General features: G+C 40.6%; 1 protein-coding gene across 3 annotated transcripts in view; it reads left to right on the top strand.

The window, feature by feature from the left end:
• Positions 1 to 19110, top strand: part of ANKRD44 (ankyrin repeat domain 44) — a 97601-nt gene that overhangs the window by 40569 nt on the left and 37922 nt on the right. For 2 of the 3 annotated variants that reach the window (XM_026047678.1, XM_026047681.1), the window contains 7 exons: positions 4641 to 4719; positions 8164 to 8234; positions 11567 to 11767; positions 12794 to 12881; positions 14980 to 15122; positions 15966 to 16178; positions 17601 to 17679. In XM_026047678.1, coding sequence (XP_025903463.1) covers positions 4641 to 4719; positions 8164 to 8234; positions 11567 to 11767; positions 12794 to 12881; positions 14980 to 15122; positions 15966 to 16178; positions 17601 to 17679 — 874 coding nt within the window. Of the gene's footprint in view, positions 1 to 2751; positions 2785 to 4640; positions 4720 to 8163; positions 8235 to 11566; positions 11768 to 12793; positions 12882 to 14979; positions 15123 to 15965; positions 16179 to 17600; positions 17680 to 19110 lie in introns of those variants that run through there. The other variant, XM_026047672.1, reaches the window with a different exon arrangement.

The raw sequence follows: 19110 nt of genomic DNA, 5'->3' as shown, positions 1-19110 counted from the left end.
TAGTTGACAGTTCAGGATTGCTGCCACGAATGGAGTTCTGATTAGATGTCTGAAATGTAATTACTTTCAGCAGGTGACATATAGTCCCCTATACGTAGAATAATTGCTTCAAGTGAACAGGTCACTCCGGGACATGAAGTTTTCTTTCTCACTGGGAGGATGAATATCTGCAGCCTAGAGCTGCATACTTTGACTATTCCTTTTGTGAAGAGTCTTTACAGACCAGGAGCTTTTATTCAGCATTTGGCTGCATTTAAAATAAAACTTCATTATAGGTCTCAGCAGTGAGAGTAAAGAAGCTGTATCTCGGCCATGATTTGCCCACAGAGGCATTAATGTACTTTACATTGGTTTCTTTCTAGCCAGAACAACAGTAAGCAGCTCTAAACAAGTAATAGTTAAGCATTTTAATAGGGGAAAAATTGGAAAAAAAATTGCAGAAGCTCCCTTTGTCCTTTGCATAGGCTTCTCCTTTTTGATTTGTACTGTTAATAACAAATCCTCGTAGTCTTTTGGCTGCAATTTGTGGCCTTTGAAAGCGGTGGGAATACAAAGCCAAAAATGGTGGTTTTACAGGTGTTTCCTGGGCTTCTGCACCAGTCTTTTCTTCATGCCCTTTTCTGACAGAAAGCTGCTAGTTTATTTGTAGCTCATTCCAGCAGTTTGCCTGGTGTAGTCTTGGCACGGCAGCTCGTGCAGGCAGTGTGGTCCAGACAGGTGGCTGGAGGGAGGCAGAAGGAAGCCGAGGAAGAAGAGGAGATCCTGCAGATCCGGTTACCTGCAGCTGCGCTGCCCTCCTGGCCAAACCAAAGGCAGGATGTGGATTTAAATGGGGAAGCTTATCAGAAAACAAAGACCTCGATGTTGGGCTTATTTCACAGCAAGTCCTGAATATTTTCTTGACCTGAGTTCCTGCAACTGCTTGCTTAAAGCATCATCTTCCTTGAATTTCCTCAATATTTGCTTTCCTTTTTGGTGGTCTTATGAGAATGTCTAGATGAATGTGCCGGTCCTGAAGGTTCTTTTGTCTTTCATGTTGATTCTTCAAAATTGTATTTTCTATGCAAGATGATTGTAGGCATCTCAAAAGTCTGGATGTTCTTTGGCTGCAAGTGTGGGTGCAATATTATATGAAGAGCCTGTATTTTGTATGTGAATACCATGGTACTTAGCAGAAGATATCATTGGGCTTCAACATTTTTGTCCAGAACCCAGTAAAAGTTCATCTGAGAATTCTTTGCCTGAACAGCTATTTCATCAGGAGCAAAGAAACTCCAGACAGTTGCTTGGAGTGATTACAGAAACATCTGCCAATGCAAATTCTGAAGATTGTCTTTTTGAACACGTGTAGAAGTGTCCAATGCTCAAGATGCCACTAAAGAAACATCAAAAGGTTGTATGTTCCCCTGTGGTATGAGTTGGCAAGTTGTGTGGCTTGTTTATGCTTCTATTTTAAGGGTATTTTTAATTACTTCCATGTTAGTGTTTCTCTTGTGCTTGGCTGCTCACGTGAGAGGAAGTTCTGACACTGCTTGGCAGTGAATTCTCCTTTGTTGCTCATTTTGAGCAACAAAGCTGTGTTAATATTGAAATGCTTCAAATGCAAGTAGGGGAGGAAATAAAATATAACTCCCCTTTTAGAGCATTTGGGATTTCTGAAGTTTTATAGGGAATGTTTTGGATCTTGTAACAATGGAGGTATTAGAAAGGCAGAAGGAAAAGGCACATGGAGCAAACTATGCAAACTTAGTAAAATATATACATACTACCTAAGAGAAGATGCATTTCAGAGGAAAGAGCTGAGAGCAAATTGGAAGCCTTCGAAAGCTCCAGTTTTTCTTGTCTGGTAAAATAATTAAGATCTTCCTAAGGCCGGAAGCGTGTCTGTATAAGCACGGTGTTTATAGCAAGCGACTCCGGACAGCCCGGGGCTGCACGATTCCCTTCCTGGCCTCTGCCTGTTTGGAGACGTCATGGGGATCGTGGTGTGTCCGGGAAGATGGGCATTTCTTCCTTTCTCCTGACTGCTTATGCTTCGGAGGGCAGAGGAATTTCGGGCTCCGCTTGCGGCGCTTCCGGCTGCTCTGATTGCCTGGGATTTGTGGTTTGTGCAGCTCTTTTGCCACCCTAAGTGCATAGAGTTTCAGACCTTATGTGAAAAATTACTATTTTCTGTTAAAGCAAAATCCCTTCCTCCCAATGTTAATTTTCATCTCCACCTTCCAGTTTCCCTTTAAGAAAGCAGGCAGCCAAACAAGAGAAGAGCAGAAGGCCCTCCAGCATTTCTCCCTGGAGTCACGTTTGCAAGCCAAGCCAGCCCCTTCTTCCTCGCCGCTTCCCAGCAAGGCTGAGGAGCTCTGGGAACAGGAGCAGGAATGGTGATCGGTAGAGGCAATGCAGTGAGGAAGACCCTGGGAAGGTCTTGGGGAGATATGGATGTTCGCTGTTGCACCTGCATGCAGCTCCACAGATTTACAGGATATATGCTGTAAAACAGGAAAATTATGAAACACTTGGGATTTTCAGGAATTTCAGGAAATGAAATACTGAAATTGCTTTGGTGGTTGGTGCTGCAGCACAGCTCTGCTTGGAGCTACAGGCTGCGTGGAAACTGAGGTGTTGGGCACCTTCTGAAAGTGCCCACGGATTTCACACGTGCCGACAGGATCCCTTGGAGTCGCCGCATCCGCTTTGCTCCCGGGCTCTGGGCCAAGCCAGCACTTAAGGAGCAGCCTAACGTGGAGCCTCTGAAGGGCCTTATCGGTGGTTGTTTGAACACGTTAAGTGAGTGTGGAGCTTTCCATGTTGAGGCCTCCTCCCTGCCCCTGTGCTTTTGGTTGTCTGCTCCTAAATGCTTCATTCCCTTTATTTCTACTTATATATATATATATATATATATATATATATATATGCACACACACACATATATATATAAATAAAAAGATATATATAAAATATATATATAACGTATACAGCTAAGGTCAGCTGGTAGCATTCCCTTTTCAGTGAGCTTAGACAAGCCATTAATATAGCTTTGGAGGGGAAATGCTTATCTTATCTTGGAGTATTTCTTGTACCCATTGTTTAGCTTATCTGTTGTCTTTTATTGACCTTTTGTTCCTTTAAAAACTGCACTTGAAGCAGGTCAGATTATTTGTCTTAATGCTATTTGTGACCCTCTTATCGTTCCTTTTTTTTTTTTCCCCTTTCATTTCCTTTCCTTAAAATGTATGTTCAGATTTGAGATACTGCTGGACCTTTCAGTGAAATGACAAATTCTCTTTATTATTGTATCATTACTGTTTGCTTGTTGTTCACATTACAGTGACAGAATTTTGCAGGATTAACATTCTACAGTTCTGTTTTTTTCATGGGGAGTGCAGAATTTTAGCATAAAAACTGTTGTGTGCCTGAAAACTCCTCTCTCTGTGAGAGCTTGATTGTCCTTCAATTTGTTGGGCTTTACTTTGCTCACAAAAGCAAAATGCTTAGAGGTGGATATTACTTTGCTAATAACAGCATTGCTGCTTCAGGGAGGGATTGTTTGTTTGTTTCTGACACATTAGCAGCCTCTTTCACTTAAAATGAGGCACCACAGTTTAGTGGAATCATAAAAATTCCACTTATCTGTTTCATGCCCTTTCCTACCTGGGCTATCAAGTTTCCATCAGATTTATACAATTTAGTATAAAATATTGCTTATATTAAAAAAAAAAAAAAGAAAAAAGAAAAAGCCTTGGTCTAGAAAATCACTCGTTCTCATACAGGTAGGTATTTTCTCATATAGATACATAGGTAGATAGGTTCTCATATAGGTATTTTACATCAAACTGCTCTTGGTTGTGTTGCCAAACTCATTTTTCATGCAAGCTAATGCTACAAATCCTCTTCAGCTGCATAAGGCACAGCAAGTTTCTGGGATGGAAATCAAAAAATGAATCCTTTCCTAAGCTGTTATAATTATTCTACCATGTGAGGAGGGGGTGTCTGAGGTCCTATATCCCATGTACTTCATCTATCCAGCGTTTTATATTCATGCTTAATATGCAAGATCAAAACCCACCACAAAAGAGTTGGCGTATGCTGTTTCATGGATGTCCAAAATACTCGTGCATCTAACATAAAAATAACTTTTTTGGACTCAGAAAGTCATACTTTGTCCCCTAGTACTTTCTCTAAAGATATATCATCTTTCTCAGAGTCTCATGGTGTAGTGTTGGTACAAACTAGAGTTGCAAAGCCTGGTATCTAAAAGGGTCTAAGTCGTGTCACTGCAATACTCAGGGCAACTTCCAAAAGACACACACTTCAGAGCTGTATTCAGGCTTTGCATGAGGGGGATGCCTGTGATAGGATGGCGTTTTGATTTGGTTTTGAATGGGTTTGTGTGCCTGTGAAAAGAGTATTGGACCAAAGAAAATTTCTCTTGCAAGGTCTGGTGGGACTGTGTGGTAAGAAAGTTGAGACTGCTGAGAGGAGTTGCTTTTCAGACCTTGAATTTTGATCTTTTACTGGGTGAGATTGCCTTTCCAATTATAAGCAGAAATACATGTAGAAAATAAAACATTGCATAAAAATGCACTATTCTTTAACAGAGTTACTGGCTGAGTTTTACAGCTGCACGGGCTGTTGTTTTGCAGGACACTGAGAAACGAACTCCCCTTCACGTTGCATCTTTCCTGGGTGATGCAGACATCATTGAGCTGCTCATTTTGTCAGGTAAGACACTGTCTCTCACAGGTTTTCGCTGGTAAGTTATCGAGTTTCAAAGCTACAGAGAGTACCTAGTGGGACCTGTGTGACCAGGCTCAATCCTTACCAGAGTTTCAAAGAACTGTCCACAATATTTTCCGAGCTAAGAAAGTATGTTTAAATTTGGTGATGTAGCTGTAAAACATGTGCTGTCTCTGAGAAGAATTAATAAACAAAACATTTTGCAAACATGTAAAGCATCCAGACTGATAATACTTGTGGATTCAGAAACATACTGGAGTCCGTATTTGAAATGTGGGCTCAGTTCCTGGAATACAAGCCAAGAATTTCTATTAAGCAAAGATTATTATGGCATAATAGGAAAATGATTGTGTTTGAATGAGTGTATTTACATTAGAAACATCATTTGAAGTGTCAAGAAATTGATTTGGAGGATAGAAAGCTGCAGTGTGATGTATTTAAGTGAATGAAGCAATTTGCAAATCATTTATAGAAGAACTGTTCTTTTGGAGAACTGACTGATAACGACAGCAATGTCATGACCCATTTGTGGGTAGTCCATAAACAACAGAAAATTGGATGAATAAATTGTTTATCTAAACCCAATAGTATGTTTCGCTTCTTACTAGAGGATGTTAAATTATGTGTTGAAGGTAGAAAGGTGGCAAGTGTATACATATACCCATGTGCAATATATCTTCGTAGTTGTACAATGTCTTGCAATAAACTGGACAAAAAAAAATCGAATGTTATTTGTAAATGTTCACATTATCACTTCAAAAGCATCAGTTACTTTAGATTAACTACATTGTAGGGGATTGCTAAAGAGCTCATCTCCTTGGATGAGCTGGAATGAAGAAATCATGAACAGAAGTAACAGCTTATATATACACACACACACACACACACACACACATATATATATATACACACACACATATATATGGAATCTGGTAGAGATTTATCCATAGGTGTTCAAAACACTTCTGCTGATTATTTTGCTTGCTTGTTTGTTTGCTTTCTCTCTCTTTTGGTGGTGTAGAGGCTGAAGCACATTCTTTAGCTAAGAGCCAAGAATTTAAGCAAAACTTATTCATGGACACTTAAGGCCCCGTATTTTGCATGCCCTTGTTTGCATTTGCTTCAGTGTCTCCTTTGATTTTTGAGGTCGACAAAGGGCAATAGACCTAAATTGGAGGAAAAAAAAAAAAGAAACAATTTTGTAAAGGGAAGTACATTTATCAGTATTCCTTGAGTGATAGGAATTAATTTATTAATTTGTCTGATCTTCATGCCAATTAGCTTTTATGGTATTCAGACTGCAGTGTGTAATATATCCCATATGTGCTCCAGACTATCACATAATTGCCTATTTATCGTTATGCAGACGACATTATAGAAAGTAATTCTTTTAGCTCTGACTTTGTTTTGTCTAGTGGCAAGCATGCTTCCACAGCTTTGAATTTCCAGTGGTGCCTATTAATAAGTTTGTGTAGTTATTTAGTACTTGCCTAGCCAAGAACTTGAGCTCTAAATCTTGCAGGAACAAGGCCCTCTGCAAAGCACCCAGGCTTTGCTTCCCAGAAATGGAGTGTCTGAAGGATAAGGCTTCTGCCCGGATACTTGGAGACTTACCAGAAATTGTGAAGTTAAAGAGTGGAGTCTCCTCATCTGTTGATTGAAATTCCTGATTTCAGAGATTTAAACATCAGAATCTAGATTTATTTGAGATTTGTGGATTTGGCAGGTATGTTGGCACAGAAAATTGTAGAGGAAAAGAAATGTGGAAAAAGTTGAGGAACACAAGGCTGATGACATGTTGTGTATTATTTTACGTTTCTGGTGTAGTTTTCCGGTATTTCCTTTAGCTGTTTTTTTTAGCTCCTCCTTTAGCTTGTTGAAGGGATCAATGAAGGGCCTGAAGAGGCACTTTCCAAGTTTTCAGTTCATCCCATTCAGCCTTTGTAGTGTTTGAAAGCTGAGGAATGATACCATGTTTGTCACGCACTGCTACCCCCACGCAAGCCCTTCTCCTTTGCTACTATTTGCCTGTGGGGGTTATTAAAAGGGTAGAAATAATGCAAAAGAAACCCTAGCTAAGCAAATAAAAAGAGAATACAGAATAAATGTGTAAACCTGGAAAGGAGTATTTGTCGATCGTTGGCATTTTATCTGAAAGCTCTCAGCTAAATCAGCAGCACACCGGGTTTGTTAGCATCATGAAGGCACTGGCTGTCCTTGGCTTGGACCTCCAGCAGTGCAGGGCAGTCTAGGCGTGGAGGAGGATGCTAAATCAGGCTTCATGGTGCCCTTCTCCTAAAGGTGACTGCAGTTTCCTAGTTTATATAGATGCCTTAGCAATCACTTTATGATGGTCACACAGCTTTGCTGAGTGCCTTTCCTTGAGAGCTCTTGGGAGTTTGAAAGAACCTGTTTTGCCTCTGGTTATTGAGCAGCATTCCTAGCAGCGACTATGATTCAGAGGCAAACACCTTAATGTGGTTGAGAAATAGCTTTTGGGAAAGTCAGTGTGATGTATTAATTGCAGCATTTAGATGCACTTAAATTATGGTGAAAAATGAAGCTTAAGGATGTCTTTGTCCATGAAGTTCAGAGGTTCACGCAGCGTAAGCGTGCAATGCTTGTTTTTTTATTTTTCTAATTTTTGTCAACATGTGGTAGTCTTTTCAAACTATTATTGCCCTGTGCAAACCTGAGAGGTACAACATTCTCAGGTTAAGTCTTTTTTTAAACTATTCTATCCAGTCCCCTTCACTGGGGTCCTTTTAGGATATCACTTCAGGTGGGGAGCTTTAATGTTTAATGTGTTTTAATGTTAGGCCAACATTGGTTTTGGAGGGTGCATTAGCCCCTGGCTGCACATAAGGCAAAAGGATCAGTGGATCAGTAGCAGCACCTTGTAAATCCCTATTTTTCCTCCTCAACGTGAAGTCTTCCCATGACCATCTCGTGGACTCGGCGAGGTTTGCTAAGCTGGAAGCAGTTTGTTACAGGGCTTTTCTCTTCTGGTGCCCTGGCTTGATAGAGCTGGAAGGTGAGCTGCTGATTCAGGCTGTCTCGCTGCTTGGGGCCCACACACAGCAGCAGCAACAACAATGTTCTTGTTAAACGGTTGCTCTTTTGACAGCTCTTTATCAGCTGATCTAAAGGAAATTGCAAGACACAGGTGCAGACAGCAGATGTGTCATCTCCTACAGATCTTACTTCCATGATATCCAGGGAATAAAGCTTTTCCTGCTAAAATCTGAATCTGTCCAGCCCCTTTCTTTCCAAATCTTGTTTTCTGTCCTATCTGCGTGGGATATGGCAGTGCAATCCCAAGATTAACAGAACACCAGAGGAGCTGTGGCTACTCAATATGGTTTGGCTCTTGCATGAGACCATCTGGGCAACACTTAGTAACCTGTAACCTGTGCTGTTTGTTTGCAGGCGCTCGTGTCAATGCCAAGGACAACATGTGGCTGACTCCTCTTCATCGAGCTGTCGCCTCAAGGAGCGAAGTGAGTAACAATCAATCACCCTGCTGTTGCAAGTAAACAACACGTGGGGTACAAAAAAACCCAGAAACATTTAAAGCCGTGGGTAGTCTCATGACGCAAAGAGGGGAAGAGTGTTGAGGGCACAGGGCCTTTAGCATTTCAGCAAGCTAAGAAGGACCAGCTTTTACAAGTTAGGTGCAGCTCTCAACTGCAGTTTGTGCATTCACTGCTTATTTCTCCTTGTGCTTGATTTCTCCTTGTCCAATGTTTTAGAGTACTCCAGTAAGTCGCACTGAGCTAGTGACCCTAGCTGAAGTGGAATTATCTGTAACAGGCTGGTCACATCATCCTCAAGCCATAAAATAAGGAGCAATATATCCAAAGGGATGTTGTACCAGGAGGGAGCATGTGTGTGTGTGATCCAGCACATATATTGCATAATTTGTTACGCTTAATTGCATGCCAAGGCATGCACTAAGTTTCCTGTTAGTTCTTTTGATTCATACATGAAGAGGGTTTGCCTGCATTTTTTTCTACCTGACAACTAGGAATGTTATGGAATTATCTTGGACTTTCCCCATTGCTATATTATGGTGAAGCATCTGTCATGAATGTCACTCAGGCATGACTGACATCACCACACCACAAGTTTTTGGCTTTCCATTTTTGGACCTTCCTGTACGCTTTTACCCTGCTGCCTAACACGCGGCTGACACAGTGAACCCAACTGCAGATGGAACTGGCCACTGGGGATGGTCAGAGGGTGGCCGTGGGCCAGGCTGATGGTGTCACCTCTGCAGCAGCCCCGAGCCTGTTTCTGAGCCTTGTTTCCCTGCTGGCTGCCATCTACTGAAACCCTCAGAAAAGGGCACGTGAGAAAAGGCAAATGCTACAATGAGATAAAATGCAAAAAGAAAAACATGTTGGAAAACCTGGAAAACATGTTGGAAAGCTTGGGCTTAAACCTTACAAATATATATGTAGCTGACGTCCTAGCGTAATCATTGCAACATATTTAGTTCTTCTTTTGATGTGTTGGAGTACGCAACCCTAATTTTCTGTGACAGTCCTAACTGAAAATGCATGAATTTTCATGATTTCGTGTCCAGTCTTTAACTCTTATGCTGCTGAAGCCCAGCTTCACAATGAGAGGTTCTTTCCTGTTGTGCTGGCAGTTCTGGTCCCTTATAAAATAAGTGACATAACAGAACAGGCTCTGTTGCTATTTCCTGGACAGTTATATATTTTATAAATATATATACATTTATATACATATCTTCTTTCTTCTTTTCCTTTCTTGACTTATTTGATAACTGGTAATTGATGATCACATACAAATGTTATTACCAGTCTTGTACAATGAAACTTGCATAGGATTCAGAAACTCTCTTCTTGCAACCTGCTATAAGTTGATAAAAATATGAGCACCTTTTTGCTCGTCTTTTAGTGACTTTTCAAGAGAGCACTGGGAATTGAAATGGTGATTTAGAAAACAACAGCTCTCAAGTTTGTCTGTGCAGGACTATTGACAGATGTATCAGCCACAAGCTTCATACAGTTAGATTTAAGAGATTTCACTAGAAAACTTGGGATAAGTAGAGATACTGGGCATATTAGCACAGAGTTCCACACAGCACCTGCATGCTGCATGCAGATATTGAAATTATGTAAATAAAAGAGCCTGTCTCTTGCTCTTACAAGCCAGAAAATTAAAATTTCTTAAAGGCATTAATATTTTGGCCTCAAGTCTAGCAGAGCAACAGATTTGCAGATGTGAACAGAGGTGCAAACGCTTTAAAAAATTACATTTAAAAAATTATCAGCTCAGACTTCTCAGTTTTTACTATTTACTCTTAAAATTCCTCATTAACTTCTTTTCTTTCTTCCCCAAGAGTTAAAATGCTTGAATTTTCCCACTAACTTCATATAGGATTGTTGTCCCCATTGGGAAGATTCCCTGCAAATTATCTTTAAGTGACTTTTAAAATAAAGGGCCTGTGAATTGAAAATATTCATGTTGGGACATCAACAGTGATGTATCATTGTAGGTACTTTAAGACCAGCAGTCTTACTAACGATGCAAAACCATTAGAGGCCGGTCTGCGGCATGGCTGTAGAAAATGAAATTGCTGGAGTCGGTTGAGGACAGAGGACTGAAGCTCCTGGTAATGGGTGCACGTTGCTGGAGCCTGCGGGCACTCTCCCAGGCCTGTCTGGACACAAAAGTGCTATTTATACACATATATGATGTGTTTGTTACTCATTAAGCATCGCTGGCTGGACGTACTAGAAAACTTCTCAGATTATGGAAAGAGAATAAGATCGGACACAGGATTAGAGCGCTCTCCCGCTTAGCAGCTTAAGGGCAGATGCCTGAGGAGGAATGGAGCAGAGCTGATTGCAAATGCTTGAGTGAGTGGGTCTCTCAAGAGAGAGCAGGACACTTTCTCACTGGGAAATACTCAGTTCTGAACAACAAAATTAACCTTAAAACCAACAGAATTAACCTTAAAAGATGTTTGGTCTCAGGATGACAGAAAGGATGTGGCAGCAAAGACCCTTGGCCTGTGCTCAGCCCCAGGGAGGGAGGGAGCACCATGGGAATGAGGGACACCAGCAGTGACCCTTGCCTGTGATTCTCATGTTGTTGCAAACCTAATTTTTTGTGCTTGCAATTTTTTTTTTCATTTTTCTCATTTATAAATAAAACTTAACCATCCACTGTAACTTCCTTTTCCAAAATAGCATGCTGCTCATTTTGTAAATAATTTTTATAACTTCAGTTTTTATAAGCTTGAATAAATATTTTTTCTAGTAGTACATAATTATGATGGTTGTGATACTGGAAGTTGACCAACAGAACAGGCTGGGATATCTCTGCCCAGGGAGGTTGTGGAGGCTCCTTCTCTGGAGATCTTCCAAACCCCCCTGGATGTGACCGGGTGCCCCGTGCTTTGGGTGCTCCTGCTGGAGCAGGGGGCTGGACTGGATGATTTCTAGGGGTCCCTTCATCCTCAACCATTCATCCCCCTCCATCGTCAACAACCAAACTTCAACCATTCTGTGATGGTTTTGTATGTGCAAAAATCCAGTAGGGAAATTTTGGTCCTGATGGCGCTGGTCTAAATGACAGCAAAGCCAATGTCTACTGAGGCGTTTGAGTCACCAGTGCCATTTCACTAAGCCGGGAGGTTGTTTAGATGAGTTAGTTTTTCCCTTTCTCCTGGCCAGGCTTGGTCCACAGGTAAAAATAACGTCGTTGCGAAGGTGGGCCCTGTGTGATCCACATGTGAAAATAATGTTGTTGCGGAGGTGGGCCCTTGTTTAGGGGTGGCGCTGCGTTGCCGTTGCAGGAGGCTGTGCAGGTGTTGATCAAGCACTCGGCCGACGTCAACGCTCGGGACAAGAACTGGCAGACGCCGCTGCACGTGGCGGCCGCCAACAAGGCGGTGAAGTGCGCCGAGGTGCTCATCCCCATGCTGAGCAGCGTCAACGTGTCCGACCGCGGCGGGCGCACGGCCTTGCACCACGCCGCGCTCAACGGCCACATCGAGGTAGGCCGCTTCATAGCAAAAAACATTATTTACTCGCTTATTTGTGTTTCTTGCCTCACAATGTTCAAAAATGGCAAAAATAATGAACTGGAAGAGTAGGGTTCTGTTGATAGTGAGGCCTCAAAAGGAGGAGATTGGTTGTATTGTATCAGAAGAAGGAAGAAGAAAGGTAGTTCCTGTGAGATGGTGGTTGTATTGGCCTTTAAAATACTATGCTTTAGAAAAAAAGTGTGGTATTACCATTGTAAATTTAAGTTTCTGTACTTTTGTATGGAGAGTATCAGCAACCTTACCATTTGCTGTTATTAGCTGATCCTTTACAATGCAGTGTATTAGAGGAGGTCAATTATGCAGCTGTATAATTCATGTTTTGGGAATATTTTGCAGGAAAAGCAAGTTGCTAAATGTATTTTCCGTTCCATTCTCCTCCTCCTTATATTTAGCACTGTATGATTGCCAATAGGGAAAGCAGCTTTTCATCTTTTAGCCACGGAGTGTAAATTCCAATTTCATATATGAAGTAACCTGGTTTCTCTCTGCGTGGTCATCAATGAGCAGCCTCAAAGGCCTTGGCCACCCTTCAGAGAAGCATGGCAGGAAATAGACACTCCTCATTGAACGATGGAAACTTTTATTTATGGTTTGCTTTTATGTGTGGAGGAATCCTGAGCTAATCTCTAAGAAAATACGTTAAGTGTGGCTTTAACTGTGTGCAATAGTTCTCTCTAAGGCCTATTTTACTTGTAGCTTGTTGTTTGCTAAGCTGATTTTGAAGGATGCCGAGGTCACAGCTGATGGGAGCAGCTCACTGTGCACTGTCAGTCCCCTGTGTGAGTGCCAAACTTCTCCCTCCTTGCAGCCATTGCTAGTTCTGTCACTGATGCACACAGTTTTGACCAGTAATTTTGTAATTACATCATCCAAAACTAAGGAATTGTGACCACAACTTTGTTTCTAAAATTTTGCTAGGATTATTTGCTGTAAACTATTTAGTGTCTGGCTTACAAGTTTCATTATTTCTTTCAGATGGTAAACTTGCTCTTAGCCAAAGGGGCAAACATCAATGCTTTTGACAAAAAGGACAGAAGAGCTCTTCACTGGGCAGCATACATGGGTAAGCTTTGGGTTGTTATTCCTTTTTTTTTAACTTGCCATTGTCAAACTGACCATTTGTGTTATACAGGCAAGAAGCAGAGCTTTCCCTGAAAAGAGAGCATGGTGCTTAGCCTGAATTTGGAAAGGGTGGTGTGCTGGGCTAAGCAGAGAGTGCCCGTTTATGGTTTTGCAGCTAGTGGCCTCAGTTGTCCTTTTAATGCAACTATTGCTTTAAAAGATCCTTTTGATCTCAATCCTGCCTCAGTGCATTTGGAGTTGAGAGAAAAAAAAGGTTATTTTAAGTTAGCTTATGCTGAGAACTACATTGTATAAAATGCAGATAAATGTGATCATATTTTTTGCTGTTGATCCTTGTTTAAAATAGCCCAACTATGATACTGTTAGAAAGTACCTCATAGCCTTTCCTTCTGTCTGATGCAAATTGTCATCTTCTTTCTTCCAAACTGGACGAGAGCAACTCATTCAACAATTCAGAATATCAGCAGTATTATCAAGTAGTTCTTTAAAAAAATCAAGTTACTAAATTGATTCATTTAATTTAAAGACATGATTTGTTGTAGTAGAGCATTATAATTAAAAAAAAAAAAATTACATTTCTGGTGATATTGATCATTGTAATTTAAGATCTTTCATGGTCGCCTGGCAATATATTTCAAGTTATAATGTCTTTCCCAAGAAGTCTTTCACATGATCATTGAAATTCTTAATTTTAATCCATGGAATTTTAATCCAAATTCTGGAAGTGATAAAATGGAAATTTTCAAATGGTTAGACAAGACTGTTTTCTTCTTTTTTTGTTTGTTTCTTTTGTTTTTTGTTTTGATATGCACAAACAGATGGAAAGACTCTTGCAACAGTTGTGATTTGGCTTTTGAGCTAGTGTGCTTTGAACTCTGCTCAGGAGAGGTGAGGTTTTTAGACTGTACTGGGCAATTCCACATCTCTTTTCTTCATCTTATATCTTTCACAAAGTCATGTATAACTTAGCAAATACTTAGCAGAGTTTAAAGCCTAAACTCAACTTATTTAGAAGTCTGTAGTGGAATTTGGACAGAATTTAGATAATGAAGTTGAAGCCGCTCATTCTAGCCCTCAGTTATTTGCCTGGATACTTTAAAATCAGGAAATGTAAGGACTATCCCTCAGTTTGCTTTGCTTTAATTTTTGTGGTTAGAGCCCTCTTGGAAACATTTGATACCTTCAGAGAGTAGAAGAAAGTAAAGGAAGAGCTGACTCAGAAGTTGCATTTTGAAATGCTCTGCTCTCTCCCTCCTTATTTTATAGAGAGCCTCATTCAGTGGTGGGCATTTATTCCTGAAGAAGGATGTTCCATGAGTCTGGTAGTCAGCTGTCTGTGTGACTGTTGAAGCTATTGTGATGATTTTAGTCTGCAGACTAAACGAATATATACAGCAAGTTCTTATTCAGACTTTTTACATGATATATTCATCATTTTTGCATAATTTATGTTAATAATAAAGTTGTGGAGAGACACAAATTTGATCCAGAAATCAGGGAATTCAGTGGAAAATCATGTATTGATTTTGGTAGGCTTTGGATCAAATTCTTCGCTCATTTGATGTTCAGTTTTCGGTTCTCGATGCTGGTGAAAAATCTTTAACTTATTTATTAAATAATATATATGTGTATATATATATAAAATATAAAATATGTGTTTTGTGAAGGAAAATCTGAATGTTAACAGTTGGATTTACAGATGATCCAGGGTCATCGTCAGCAAGGTTCTTTTGGGGGAGATTTATGTTGACATATTCCTGTGCTCACTGTTCTTTCTGCAAAAGGGAGAATGAAGCATGAACTTCAAAGAAAAAGGAGTGGCTCTTTTTCTTTTTAATAACTGGAAAATTAATATGCTAAGGGAAAATTTGACAGATGTGATGAAGATAAGTATGTATCTCGTGGATTTCTTGATAGTGCATGGAACTTGGATTAAAAAAATTTATTACTTCTTTTAAACTCAGGGCATAGTGAAACAGCAGTAAAAAGGGCAACATGTTAGCAATAAAATCCTGATTTAGAGGAAGTGATGCAGTGGGATGGTACATGCCTTGATTTCTGTCTCTCATCTCTTGAAGGTCACCTGGAAGTTGTTGCCTTACTGATCAACCATGGTGCAGAGGTGACTTGTAAGGACAAGAAGGGTTACACTCCACTTCATGCAGCTGCATCCAATGGGCAAATTAATGTAGTAAAACATCTCCTTAATCTGGGTGTAGAGGTACATTGTGTTTTGCTCTCTCTGTGGTCCAAGTTGAAACCCAGGCAGTTCCATCTCCATATGAGGAAGAACTTCTTTGCTGTGAGGGTGCCCGAGCCCTGGCACAGGCTGCCCAGGGAGCCTGTGGTGGTTCCTGCTCTGGAGATCTCCCAACCCACCTGGATGCGACCGGGTGCCCCGTGCTCTGGGTGTCCCTGCTGGAGCAGGGGGTTGGACTGGAGGATTTCTAGAGGCCACTTCCAACCTCAGCCAGTCTGTGATTCTGTAATAACTACCTTTAACTTCGACATTCTCCACCACTAGGAATGTGATCTTTTTAGATGGATAGGACTCGTGGAGGAATATTCAAGTCAACCCAGGCTCTTTTTTGTACAACCTTTCTTCTTCTCATTACTCAGATACCTTCACTCTCTTCCCAAGAGAAATCTGTAAAAAATCTTAAGCCTGATTCCATTCACAAAAAAATTCAATAGAAATAATTATTTTTAAAAGATTTTGGGAAAATTATTTATCCTACTTTCCCCTTAAATGTTGAAGCTTTATGGCTTGTTAAGACTATTATTTTCATCATTAGCTAGTCCTCATATCAGTTTTAGGCATTAAGTTGGCTTTTTAAAATTGCCAGTGAGGCAAAAAATTAATAATAGTAAACGTAAAGTGCTCAGAATTGAGCTCTCTGGGTTTATATTTTTGTCTATGAAATTCGCTGCTGAACAGTACACCCTCTGACAGCTCAAGCCTCCAGCTATTTCTGTTCCATTTCTGTTTGCAGTATGTGATGCAGTATGTAAAGCCATCAGCTGACACCTGTAATTTCAACTGTGTCTCCTTGTTTCCGTTTAGATTGATGAAATGAACATCTACGGGAACACTGCACTTCACATTGCCTGTTACAACGGTCAGGACTCCGTCGTTAGTGAGCTGATTGACTATGGTGCTAATGTAAACCAGCCTAATAATAATGGATTCACTCCCTTGCATTTTGCTGCTGCCTCCACTCACGGAGCGCTGTGTCTTGAACTGCTAGTGAATAATGGGGCAGATGTAAACATTCAGGTGAGACTTGCATTTTAGCTCCTCGGTTTTATTGTATCCTATTTTGCATATATCAAGAGGCTGGAAACTCTTATAATGTACTAATGAGGTGCAGCATGGCTTTAAGTCCTTCTTGGGAGAACTGATGGATGGAAGAAGAGTGATGCTGAGAATATTAATCATTGAACTGTTCAGATAAGATCAATTTACAATAGAGAAGCTGTCAGAACCGTGATAGGTATAATGATAGCCTTAAAGTCTAGGCCAGCCACTTTCCTGAACCACTGTCAAAATATAACCCTGGGAGCTTTGTCAGAATTTTGTCTCAGGGAGCAGGTAAAGCAAGGAACTATTCCCTTTGGGTGTTTGCCTCCCCTCAGCAATGTACATTTAATTAAACTTGAGTCTAACAAGTTCCTCTTGAGGAAGTGAGAACTCAAGCTTTTTTATTTGCATTTTCTATATGAAACTTGTTGCTTTTTAGGATATCTGAATGCTCTTAGGATACAATCAATGAAACTGAAAGGGAGTTGTTTTTATCCATTAGAGAAGGTACTAGCATAGGTATCAGAAGACCTAGGTCTTGGGGTTTATGTAAGATTTTGGCTATTCTACTTTAAAGTCTGTGTATTTCAGTATCCTGTCTATTAAACTGATCTCCAAGCTTTCAACACCTATGGTAAGACCCTTGAGATCAGTGGATAGCCAGTGCACATCTTTAAACGCAGAATTATTAAAATGATGTTAGGCATTGTGCTTGCCAATGAGCATGAAGCTCCATTCCAGTAGACATGACATGAGTGTTAAGTAGGTCACCCTACCCTTGCTATTCTTTCAACTCCTTGGTTTCTCCAAGCTCAGTTTCTTTCTCTAGACCACGGAACACTGTTCTTCTGTTCTCATACCTTTCCTTCCTTGTGCCTTACCTGTTTTCTAAACATCTTTTGTTTAAACATCCTGTTTTTCTTTAGATAGAAATTTATTAACCAAAACTTTTTAATATAGTAGCTTGTATTCTATGATGTATCTGTAAAATAAAAACATATAGGTTCTATCTCTTGAATCTCAGAAACTGCTGCAACTTAGCTTTGTCCTTCCCTTGCTTTTCTTTATTCCTCTTCATGCAATGAGAAGGGAAAATAATGACTAAGGGGAGATGTTATTTAAAAATAGTATTCAAGAACAGTACATCATCTATTGCTAGGCTTCTGCCAGGCATTGTGTACAGGCAACAAGGCTCTGAGGATGTTTGTCTGCAGACTGTTTCTAGCTCATTGCTAAAGAAGCTGTTACACTTCTGCAGTTATTATCATGACCAGATTCAGTCCTACAGCCTCTGAAGCAAGTAGAGGTTTTACTGAGCAATTCTTATTGCTGTGAGATTTCGAATTGTTGCCATTGCTGTGTGTGCTTCAAGGATTGGTTTTGTTTTCTTTCTGCTAGAGTAAGGATGGGAAGAGTCCGCTGCACATGACCGCTGTCCATGGGAGGTTCACGCGGTCACAGACCCTCATTCAGAATGGTGAGTCCATGTTGGGTCCAAAAAGGTCTGAAGGATGAACGGATTTTTTAGCTGTTTTGACGTATGGCAAAAGTACAGCGCCCTCTCAGATTCTGCTCTCTTGTTCCACTGTCTTGTCACAGGATTTTGGTTGTTAACAAACTCCTCTGTTTCTCCAACTGGCAATCGTTCATATAATTGTTTGTGATCCTTACCCTGACAACAAGATTTGAAAGCTGTCATGAGGTATTTCAGCAGCTTAGAGGAAGGCACAACTTTCTCATATAACAGAAATAAATAAATAAATGAAAAAGCTTCCAAGAGCTTCTGATTGTTTGGCCTCCCTAGGGAGTGAGAGCTCAGAGTCAGAACTCCCTTGAGTCAGGGCTCAGACCCTTTTGTCTAACCCTGTGCATGGTGGCTCTACTCGCCTTGCCTCCCAGAGCTTCACAGCCTAGCAAACCTTCCTCACCAAGTTTTGGATAAATATTCTGGAAGATGGACCGGTGCCACCTTGTTTGTTCTAGGGCAGGAGACCACCAGGAAAGTATGAAAATAAAAAATAATAGAAAAAAATGGAGAAGAAAAAAAAAAAACAAAAAGCCTGCAGTAACCCAGAATAGAATTTAGGATTCCTGATTATCAGTCCGCTTAGTTAAATGTTTATTTTGTCCAAGAATACTACAGTATATGATAAATGTTAGAGCTGGAAATCTGGCAGAGAACATGCAGACCACTATTTCTGTTTGTTTGACTACAGGCCCAAACTTGGACGTCTCAATATCCCTCCAGAGAGCTGCTCTGTGTGAGATCAATACTGAAGAGGGCTGAACAGATGCTTTACATTTACATAAAATTGTGGTTTTTAATGGAGTTCTCTGGTAGATTGTGCTTCCTTCAGTAGGAACAAATTGCTGTCATATCACTCCTCGAATAAATAGTAGTAATAAAAGGAGCTGGAAGCAAGCTGAAAGAAAATGTAGTAATGCAGTTTTTAGTTGTTTTCTGAGATATGCTTTCTAACTTACAGCTGCTGTTTGCTCTGTGTGGAGCCTCTGTATGAAAGTGTTGGCAGCTCTGTCACTGTTCCTTCACAAGAAGGAGAAAGTCCCTCCCCTTTACTCTTATGCAGTTACTCTAAGTCAGTTAGCAATATCATAAAGAATAATCTGAATAATTGACCTAACCTTTTGAGGTCACTTCTTACCCTTTTTCTGTCTTGCGTAGGAATTAATAGGTTCCTAACACAGCGGTGCAAATGCACCTCCCATCCAGAATTGAGCCCAGCTTGGCAAGGGCTGAGAGGAGGTACCAAAGCAAGGGCAACTCGGCACCGCTCCCGGCAGCTCCCTTGGCTGCTGTCAGACACAGGAATTGGGCCTATAATTGGCCTCTTCTGGTTGTTCTTGTGTAAGACACGGGGAAGGCACCCACAGCTTGCAGTTTGCAGCA

The sequence above is a fragment of the Nothoprocta perdicaria genome, unplaced genomic scaffold (genome assembly GCF_003342845.1).
Source record: "Nothoprocta perdicaria isolate Ctin4 unplaced genomic scaffold, notPer1 scaffold_11, whole genome shotgun sequence".
Lineage (NCBI taxonomy): Eukaryota > Metazoa > Chordata > Aves > Tinamiformes > Tinamidae > Nothoprocta > Nothoprocta perdicaria.
The sequence above is the reverse complement of the archived record's forward strand: the minus strand, read 5'-3'. Positions and strand labels throughout refer to the sequence as shown.